This window comes from Cynoglossus semilaevis, chromosome 18 (assembly GCF_000523025.1).
Source record: "Cynoglossus semilaevis isolate Cse_v1.0 chromosome 18, Cse_v1.0, whole genome shotgun sequence".
Taxonomy (NCBI): Eukaryota; Metazoa; Chordata; class Actinopteri; order Pleuronectiformes; family Cynoglossidae; genus Cynoglossus; species Cynoglossus semilaevis.
The window spans coordinates 15,160,550-15,172,094 of NC_024324.1; the positions used below are offsets into that span (position 1 = coordinate 15,160,550).

At 40.6% G+C, this 11,545-nt stretch overlaps 1 protein-coding gene across 1 annotated transcript in view; it reads right to left on the reverse strand.

Moving 5' to 3' along the window:
* LOC103394720 (triple functional domain protein-like) overlaps window positions 1-11,545 on the reverse strand; it is a 62,721-nt gene that overhangs the window by 45,880 nt on the left and 5,296 nt on the right. The window contains 1 exon segment of the mRNA XM_008332146.3: window positions 4,865-4,915. Within this exon segment, the coding sequence (XP_008330368.1) occupies window positions 4,865-4,915 (51 nt within the window).

Sequence of the window (11,545 nt, forward strand, 5' to 3'; positions counted from 1 at the left end):
CAGAAACAGTTCCCTGTGCTCCGCAGTGCTCTGGGACCGGAGAAAGTGGCACGGCAGCTAAATATAGAGTGGCCAAGTCACGCCCACACAACGACTGGCACGCAGAAGACAGTGAAGTAGAAGGAGAGGAACGCTTTTCCGAGTGCGCGATTAAAAAAAAAAGACACAGGTGGAAAAAGGGGGGAAATTAGTGACAACGTGACGTGTCTCGTCGTAAAATCACATTCTTGTTTGCTTCCCTTTCTAATTAGGCCCCGAAGATGGACGTGCACAAAAATAACAGTAGTTTGGGAGATATTTATGGGAATCTTATCCTCGTGTTTACGGCGGTGCTACGATGGGGTTAGCGGTTTATGTGTAAGCTAGGAGGAGGGAACGCGGTAGTGAACGGTAAATAATAAATAAACATTAAATAACGACGGTGGAAGTTACAAGTTCAGAGTCAACGGCTTTGATGACCAAAAAGATGACAGTGATGTATATATCTGTACAATCCATCCTGTAGGTCCGTGTTTCCCAAACTTATATTTTCGCAAACCTTCGCGACCCAAGTCGATAGACATTATTCGTAAACTCCTGGGAAACATGAAGCGAAACGACCCAAAAAACCCCCCCAAAAACTCTTGCGACCCACCTGAGGGTCGCGACCCAATCTTTGGGAAACAATTCTTTAAGTCGTCCTACGAACTTCTTGAACAATTCATGTTGCGCTAGTGAGAATAACAAAAAGCAAAAAAAAAACAAACGAAAGAAAACGATCTCACTGTAGTTTACAAAATAACCGCCGCTCACAAACACCCACCCCAGTTTTTGGTCGTGTACCTGCCAGTTGGATAAGAGCGGAGCCAGTCTGGGCATATCGCCAATTATGATTGGTTACCAGCAAGTCATGTTAAATGACACATATTAAAAATATAGGGAGGCGGGGGGGGGGAGAAAGGCTGATATGTTGAAGGAATTCCAGTCCACTCTGGGTACGGTCACAGCATTTAAGGCTAATCCCAGGATTCCTGAGGGGAGATATTCCAAACCCCTGATCGTTCTGCTGTTGTCTTTAGCATCCACATGGAAAAGCTGCCGCGAATCTTCCAAAAGGCGGTAGTACAGTGTCAGTGGGAACTATTTCGGTGGCTGCGAAGCATGATGTGGATAAATTTGCCTGCAGGGCATTAGCTGAGCTGCTAATCTGCTTGTCTTTTGGAGAGGGAGGTTCCCGATGATCCTCCTTACTGTGAAGAGGGTGGAATGATTACATGTGCAGGCACTGCATATTAGTAAGCTTCCTGAAAGGGAGATAGACGCGAAGTAGACGGGGTAATCCATACAGTTGAGCAGAGGCTCTATCTGACATGGATCTACATCACGCTAGGAATACGTGTTAGCTAATTCAACAGTACGGTCCCTTAGATCCCATCAGAAGTCTTTGCATTGGTCTTATTTTGATCCACTATAACAGGGCTATATGAACCAATAGTTTTTGATCCACTATAACAGGGCTATATAAACAAAAAAGTAATATTAACATTTATTTAAAAATTGGTTTACTAACCCATGTGTCAAACTCAGGCTCAGGGGCCAAATCAGGCCCACGATGTATTTATTTTTGGCCCGCGAGATCATATCAAATGTGTACTAGAGTTGACCCGGTATATAGGTCCTATATACTGGCAGAATTTTCAGTATTAGCGGCGTTTGCGCTACATTATAGCTGTCGGCCTGTTAAAAAAGATTTACATTAAAAAGGGAACTGGAAAGGCTACAGATGATGTCACATCATAAGAACTGATTCCATTGATGATTGACTGATTGATTGATTAATAAGTATGACGAGTTAGCCTACCATCGACAAGCTGACTGATGTGAACGCAATTGTGAAATGACTTGCGAGGTACTGAGGAACACTTACGAATGTTGACAATAATGGCCGCACAGGTGTGCTGAAAACGTGACGAGTAGATTTGCGTACCTGTAGCAAAATCAGGTGACTTGGTGTTTGATCGAAACCAAGAATTTACTTAGAATATTTAAGAAGATATTGCGCGTGTACGTGCGTGGACGATTTCAACCCGGTTCAAAAATTAATCTGAGCAAATATCAAACGGGTTATTACCTTGTTCAGGATGTTTGCATTCAAGATGTCATCAGAGTTCATGAGTAATCCCGTGTATTATGCAAAATTAACTTAAGTGATTCAAGAACGCGGTGAGCATGTTCACCAAAGAAGCATCCCCGTTGAATGAGTGCGCTATGAAAAAAAAAAACGCAGCTGAACTTTTTTGAAAGATTTTTAAAACTTCAGCAAAATGTGGGTGGGAGAAAGACAGCTATGCTGTTACACCCCTCTGTGAGAAGGGGCACGAGACGACAGGAGTGGAAATACTCGTCGCCTTTTGCTTAATGGAAACGACCGCAAACAAACTCGGATATTTCCAACGTCGCGGCTGCGTGCGCGCGTGGAAAAATACGTCACGGAAGCGCTAGGCTTGTTGGGGCCTTCTCGAGGTCGATTGGGCGCTAGATCATCGGAACGCTGTATGACGTTCCCTCTATACGTTCAACATTATAACAAATATCTCAAGGAGCGAGGCGTGGGTTTTATTGGAAGAAGAAAAGAAAAAAAAAAAACGAAGGGAATGCAACAGCTGCTCAGGCTGTGGCAGATGGGATGGGAGTTGATACGGGTGGTTATGGATCAGTCGGTGTGGGGAGGGGGAAGCAGTCTTCACGCCACTGAAATACTAAACACACACTCACACACATATACACCAGATCATCCCTATCGGAATAAAATGTAGTCCCAACTGTCCCGCCAGTTGACGAGGACACACAGCTCCTGACCCAGCTGTTATGGGTCAAAGGAAACCAGAACTGCGCACATGTGTGTGCATCCCGCATTCGCGACATGACAGGCATTCTTCGCGGAGAGATGTGTGGGAATGGCAGGAATTCCTCGAGGCTGAGGGAGTGGACAGAAATAGGACGCCCATGACCTGGACCCATGACATATGTACTGATCAGAGACGCTCTTACGCAGCCTGGCAGCAGACACTTATTGATTTGTGAAATTTGTCGTTGACCGGAAACAGAAAGGTCTCAGAGCTGGTTTTGTCTTCCGACATGTCGTGTTAATACACAGAGCCATAAAAGTAAAAGACGACGACGATGACGACAAGTTGACAAAACCCAAAGTTATTAATCATTCATTTTTTTCATTTCCAAGAGAGGAGTCATTTTCTGCAGCCCGAGAGGAGGTGGGGGACAATTACTGACAACGCAAAAATCTGACCTAAATATGTAGATGCCACATCCGTAAAGACAAGGAAACGTTACAGCAGCTACGCAGTTGTGTCAATGTGTTTTCTATATTAAAAAGCCTCAAAACGCAAGGACAAAAATAAGACAGAGAATTGAGAAACAGTAGAAGCAGTATTACAATCTGGTTGGTTCTCAGTGGTGCTTTTCCAAAAGTGAATGTGACGAATTATTGCCAACATTGTTCATTTTAAGTACAAAGCCAGATAAAGTTAGAAGCGAAATTAAATATCATATCCAAGGATGGAAAATTATTAAAAAAAAAAATATTTTAATAGCTTTGCTTCTATTCATGTTTGATTATTTATGGCCTCTGCAGGACTGTACTGAAAAATGTTGAACTTTCTATCTATCTATCTGGTTAGCTAGCCAGCTAGCTATTTATCGATACATCTATCTAGTTAACTAGCTATTTAGCCATCTATCTATCTATCTCGTTAGTTAGCTAGCTATTCATCCATCTATCTAGTTAGCTAGCTAGCTATTTATCTATCTATCTATCCATCTATCTATCATAATACCTCACTAAAGCTATTTGTTTCACTGTAGGAGAACTAATAGAGAATTCTGTGTCAGGCTAATATTAATACTGCAATAAATATTATTATAATGCAACATAAAACCAACAACATAAATAATTCAACAGTGCGGTCAGGCTCCTGGTCCTGACCGCAAAGACGTGTTGTGTCCTTCAACTTTCCTTAGTTTGTCCCCAAAACTGAGATTCGGTCTTTGGGAGAGAAAATAAGAAAAGCACTACTTCTCAATAATTTCTGCCTTTCTCTGTTTTCTCAATTCATCCAGACCTCTAATAGCAGGGTAGACTAACCGAGCAAAAAAACAGGCCAGGGTTACCACAGCGACCCAGACACAGCAGGAGAGGAGTGGAGGAGGAGAGGAAAGAGAGGGACAAGAGAGAATAAAAGCTTTGGTTTGGTGCAAAGAGTTCATTTGTTTGGGGTTTTAACAGTTTTATCATAGTTTGGACAAATCCAGAAGAAGAAAAAAAACAACATGTTTTAATGTTGTATACAAGAAAAAAGAAAAAAAAAACTTTAAAAAAATGACATCATTCCAATCTCTACTCCTGCAGTTCAGTCTAACGCAGCTCTGTCCCTTGAAATCCTGTACTGCAAGAAGGCGCCCTCTGGAGGTGATACAGACATTACATTTCAACTGGTAACTGATTACTGGAGATTTACAGTGATTTAACTACCAGGCAGAGGGGGAGGTGGACGTGCAGGCGGTGTTACTAATCGGCAATTCCACGGTATTCGCTCCTAGCTCAGCACTCTTCAACACATCTGTCATGGTCCAATGTCCATTAATATTGTTACATAACCAGCACTGTCCTTTCCTTTCTCAGCCAGCCAGTCACACCAGTCACTAAAGATGTCTTGAATAAATACCAGGTCTAATTATTGTCCTGTCCTAGCCTCAGTTAAGGCAGATATTAATGCAACGAAAGGTACTGTACAACTTCTTGACATTTCTAGGCCATTGTTATCGATAAGGTTGACCAAGTAAGCAGTTGTTTGCGACATGGTTTTACCTGCTATCTGACTCGATACGTCTCCTTTCGGCTCCTTAGAAAGGGATACATCTGTAGAAGAGACAAAAAAAAAGAAAAAAAAAGAAAGAAAATTATGAACAACTCCGAGACATTCAGATTTCGTCTTTTCATGTTTTGAGCACAAAGGGTGAAGGGAAAATATATTTTTTCAGAAATGTCCAAGGACAGTTTTAAAATATGTATTTGTGCCATGATAAAAAACTACATAAAAACAAGGAATATATTGGAGACTTCATGTTTTGAGCACAAAGGGTGAAGGAAAAAAGGTACAATTTTAAAATATGTATTTGTGCCATGATAAAAAACTACATAAAAACAAGGAAGAAAATAAGCTGCAGTGAATATATATAATATATTGGAGAATGTGAGCACACAAAGATGATCTGTTTTTTTTTTCTGTCTTAAAAATCAACATTTATTTAGTTTACAGCTGTACTTGCGAATCTCAGTGACTTAAAAGGAGAACAAACTCAACATTTTTTTCCAGCATTTTTTCAATGAAAATAATGGTTTAAAAAACAACAACAGAGGCATGAAGATCTTTATAGGAAGAACTCTGAACTCGGATTTTTCAGAATATTAACTTGGCCATGTTGGGATGATGCCTGATTTTTTAAAAACACTAAGGAAGCTGTGACTGTGCCAATACTGTTCAAAGGTTATTTGTTAATTAAGTAATCATGTCTATATGTGTATAAATACTGCATTTTATTTTTGTTTTTATTTGTTTTTTTCTAAGTTTTTTTCTAAGAATGAGAACCTGAGACTTACTGCAGGGCCACAGAAACGCAAACCCCGTAAAAATGCTAACAGTTGCATTCTTATGATATCTCTGTGTTTGTATTTATGCAGATATGGGTTTTAGGAAAACAAAAAAAATCTGTTTTAATCGATGTTATTTAATCACACTGAATGAGTATTTTTTTTCCATTTCCTATTCAGTAGAACAATAGATGTCTCTTCAGAGGGCTATGATTTAGCAACACATGAGAGAAACTAGCAGTTGCTGCCGCTGCCACGGGGGGGTTCGTAATCACGGGAAACGGTTCTCCGTCACAAACATGTCAATGGAGAGAACAGAGGTGAGCCGCGTATGGAGACATGATCGTGATCTCACGGGAGCGTTATTTAGCCAACAGAACTTCACAAAGACGAATGAGTTGAAGGGAAAAAGGGAAGGAAAACGCAAAGCGACGAGAGAACCAAAACAGTCACATACTTCACATATTTGTAATGCCAAGGATGTTGACTCAAGCCAAAGTATCCCAAAAAACCCTAATGCCAGACTGGAGTGTTGGTTCCCCACATCTTATCACAATCTAAACAATATGTCTGTTAACCGAAAAGCTGGAAATTATACAAGCGTGCTACAAAAGGAGGTTAAACGCAACGTGTACCCCATTCATACACACACACACACACACACTGATACTCATAAAGTATTCATTACTGCAGTCTCTCATTTATGGAATGTTGCCACTGAACAGCTAAATCCAACGGCACACACGGAGACCCGCACCGGCACCATGTCCAATTTGTTCGAGACCATGGAAAGATAAGCTGGACTTGGATGTTCGGCTAAAGCTAACAAGCTTACACACAACTCAAGAGGTGCTGGGGGGGCGGGGGGGTCACACAACAGAGCAGACATTCAGTGGGTCCCAGTCCTAGAAAATGTTTTCAACTCACCTCTAAGAAGCATGCAAACCCTCAACCAGAAACCCTCCTTCCCCTCCTCCGCTCTGGTGAACACTGTACACCGTACACTGAACCCAGCCTGTCTCCACAGACGGCTCTCTTGTCCCGACAAACTGTTTCTGTATCACAGTCCGCATTAACACAAAACCACCCTTTCACTGGGCCCCTGCCTTCCCCTTCTCGGCAGGCACACTCATCGTTTGACTCACAAAAAAAAACGAAAGACCCCTTAACATTTAAAATACCAATTGTCTGGCTCACACTGACTGAAATAAGGTGTGAGGCACAAACACAATGAGCAACAGGCAGCTGTCAAAGCCGTCCACGAGACAAAAGCGATCTGTGCGGGTTCGGCAAACACGTCGAAGTCAAGGATGGACAAATAACTCATCGTGAGCGGCTTACTGTGGCTGGAGTCGACAACGACGGAGACGAAAACAAAGACACAATGAAGCTGGGAGGATGCATTTGGACAGTGACCCTGAACTCGTGACTCAGTAGAAGTCAACCGAAAGGTCAGCGGGGGGTCGAGGGACAACTCTTTTGTTTCTGAGTCTCACTTTTGGTTTGTGTTTGTTGGACACGGAGACTCTGTTCTACTGTGCTATATTCAGTTTAGCATGTAGCTCAGCTTAGCTCCCTGCCCCGTGGCTGGTACCTTTTAGCATTTAGAAACCCCTGCCACAACATTGTAATTACATCATGCAACAGTAAAAGTAAATACTTGAGTATAAAAGTATTGCCGAAACCGGCTTCGTGTTAGTTATTACCCCAAACATGGCAACTCCACTGAAATAAAGTGCAACATCTCAAGACACCAAATGTTCAGATACAAACTTCTACTTCATTCTATATAAAGTTGCAGCGAGCAAACAAGAACCTGCGCAGCTAGCAATGACTAAAAGCCCCTTTATACATTATAGTCTGACTTAGAACCTGCGCAGCTAGCAATGACTAAAAGCGCCTTTATACATTATAGTCCCTGTCTGACTTAAAAGGAAACTGTTAGGAGTTAAAACGAATAAGAAAGTGCCCTTAAAAAAAATTCTATTCTATTAAGGTTTTTATTAGTCTGTAATGTCTGTTCTGGCATGGAAGTCAATTACTTATGACATTTAAAAAACTGTTTGTGTGTAACGCCAACTTTTTAAAGCAGTAACATGGGTCCTTGCCAGACCATCTGATATTAAGGATTATGGATTTTTTTTTAGATGAGACAGAGCACTCCCGCTAGTTTCCTGCCTTAAAAAAAAATAAAATAAAAAATAAAAAATAGCTGATAAACTGATTGGTCAGTGGACTTTTTGCTAAATTATGCAATTGATTGAATAGAAATATTTCAAATATATTACGAGATATTTAGCAGTTTCTTGAGAGTCAAGGGTTTCTCTGTGACCTAAGTGCCCTGTGGCTAACTGTGCTATTGGCTGCGATCCTAAGAGGAGATCAATTGACCTTAGTTTCTGGACTTTAAAAAAAAAAAAAAAAAACAGTTAAAGAGAAAAGGCAAATGAATCAGATGGGGGGGGGGGCAGATATGAGACAGCAGTTTTGACTGCACTGAGTGTGGCAGTCTTTCAGGACTAATTCGAGTCACACATTTATCTTATCAACTTATCATATTGACAAATCAATGAAAACGACAGGGCTAAGCTAATGTATACTATTCTGCCTTCTCATGGCCCTGATCAACCGGCACACCATCATTAGCCTTGAACCTACCTCTCGTCTTTTCCTTTACCTCCATCTTCTTTCTATTTTTTTTTTGTTTTTTTGCCCCTTCAAACTTTTCGCTCACTCCGTGTTGACGCCGTGAAAGCGGTGGTGAAGCGGCAAATTTTCCCCAAGCTCACACAAATTAACGATCACGCCGGAGAAATTACAGAACGAGAGCATGGCAGCAGAAAGGAACAAAGTGGGACATGGACTATTTTATAAACACAGATAGGCTCGTTGGTGTGTGTGTGTGTGTGCATGAGAGACTTGGTGTTGAACTTAAGAGGGAGCCAAAAACACATTTATTTTCACAACTGACAAATACAGCATTTCTTCAGTTCCCTCGTATCAGACTAGCATACCGCACTGAACCTAAGAATAAATCAAAGTAAAAAAAAAAAACAGTTCCATTGACGGGAAACTGATATCTGATGGCCCTGTTTTCACTTCCCTGTGATTACTGTGAATTTGACGCAGTATTTGGTTTTGTTTAACCTGATACAACAGATTCTGCCTTTTTATTTATTTATTTTTTTTCTTAGAAGCGTCAGGATCACAGAAACCGACCGCCACCATTAGCATTCGTCTAATAGTCGCTCCCTATTTAGACAGTTATCAGTGTATCAGTGTTAAGTAGCATAGGCTTAGTCATAACACTAGCCTTTGACCTGGTTTATATACAGTAGGTCTGCTAAACTATTGTTACCTCGGTGACACACTGAAAACAGCTTCGATTATGTAGCTAAAAAAAAACCAAAAACAAACATGGACATATTTTAGCATCCACTGCGCACGAGTATTATTTCCTTTCAAAAGCCACAAAAGTTCACTTCTTTAAAGTTGTTAAAACTAGCAATGCAGGTGCGACTTCTGTGTGACTGACCTTTTAAACTCTCCTGACTAGGCCTGCCCGATAAATCTTATTTCCATCGTCATCGCTCACAGTAAACACACCACAAAAGCTGGTCTGAAATGTGATACGTTATGTTTACATGTGACGCGCTTTCACACTCAGAATGCTGACATTCAGCCAATCAGATGACACCCAGCTCAGCTAACATTCCTAAAAAAAAAAAAAAGAAAAAAAGAGGGGTAGTCAGAGGAGTGAGGAGAATGAAAATGTTTGTTTTTGTTGAGATTTCTATTTTTCTACTGGATATAATGACGTGTAAATGTATCCGTACAGAAACATACGCTGACAAAATTGACACAATGCAGGTTTGCTGTCATGTGCAACCATGTGCACTGACCCAGCGCTAATCCGTCCAACTTCCTCACCACCTTTTAAGTCTGTATACAAAACGTCAACTGACACGGTTACTCAGACAATGGAAAGCCAGAAAAAACACCCTTGTCACTGTGTGTAATCCAATGAACTTTCACCTTTTGGAAGCCTGATGCTAACGCTATGGAAAACATCACATAACACATCCTGCTACCACTGTACATCTATACAGTTACTGTAGTATACAATTATAAACCCTGCGGTTGCATAACGCTACAAAATGTGTACATGATTATTAAATTTACTTGAGAACTTACTTCACCGCGGAGTGACGCAACATTCTTGGGTAATGTGTTTAAATGACTCCCAACTTCGCTAGCTTCTCTGGGGTAGACACTACAGTTATGGGAGGTTTTCTTGTACTTCCTTCGAACACAGAGCAGCAAATACAAATACAGTACACACAACTGCAGGGGGAAGTGAGAGTTGGTTCTTCTGATATTCAATCTGGTGTCTATTGTTCTAATATGTGGAGTGCGCTACGGCAAGTTTGACTACGCTGACATCATACATGCTCTGGGGGACGGCCGGGTCACGATTTTCTGTTTGCTTTGTAACTGACGTCGGCACTCCGCAGCAAATATATATTTATGAAGTGAGATCATTCATCATCAGATTCGAAGTAAAACTCCAGCTAGTTTGAATATCTAAGGTTGTGAGTCTGAAAGTACAATGACAGACGGAATAAACGCAAAAGGTGTCTGATTTTAATGAAAACAAGTTAGGACGCATCTCCTCGGAGATCCTGAACAGCTGCGACGAGTTTCGTCACTGCGTGTATTTGTCGAGTGTCGATTTGTTTATGCTTTGTTTAATCAGGGTAAATGTGTAACCAAACGTACAATGGACTCTGACTCGTGCTTCATGTTGGGTCATACTTGTAATAATAATTTGGATGGTCAAGAAAATGCACCTTTCTGCAACGTTGAATGTTTTTTGGATCAAATATCTTCTCACTTGACGACAACAGCATTGTTATTGCAGACCTTCGACTACAGAAAACCGTGACAAACCACGACAGGACGGATACGCGTCGTCACCGATTCCATCGCGAATTCCACAATACGGCTGCAGAGCATTAATTAAACAAGGCAAAGCCAGACACACTGCACAGACGTCTATGTAAACCAAAGACCGGATGTACTCTCAAGGCTCAGATATGACAACAAAAACGGCAACAGAGCCCTTGAGCAACATGATTTATTTGCTCAGCCTGGGACTACGATTACTATACCTAGATTGCTAGAAAAGATAGGGTTTACATAATAAATGATTTTTTTAATTTACAGAACCAACTCAAGTTTCTAGTTTACTCAGTCATCTCTAAAGTGATATATATATATATAATAACATACATTAAGAAGCCAAGATTAGGAACGTGCACTAAGGGTGCCCAGAGCCAATGGTTTGCCAAACATCAACACACTCCTTTTTTCACTAAATGCCACAGATGGGTTTACGGAATACCAACTGCTCACCGATGTTTATTTTGGAACGTGTCCCTCTACAGTAAGCACCTTAATGAGCAAGCCGAGTTTCTGTCACATGATGTGGAACGACACTAGGTACTCTACATTTTGATTTGCAAAATATAACCTTGCATGATTACTTTAGATTAAAAAAAACCCAAAAAACATAAACAAGTATGTCAAAGATTGAGGTCAGGTGTTTACTAACCTGGCATTACGGAAATAAAAATTGGATTTTTATTTTTGTAATGACTTCAGCGCAGTTCAAAAGGTTTACTGGCAAATTTGTATTTAATTAAAAAAAAAAAATTCTGCAACGTTGCTGCAGAAAAATAACTGTGTGACTGACAAAATGAATGTCTTTTAAGGGAATTTTAAAATCATTTAGATACAAAACGATCAACAGCTAACACTTCTTTAAAAGACAATTAACCAGAAGCAAAACAAAAAAGCCATAATAAATTCACAAATGCTAGGACTATATGGTTTTTT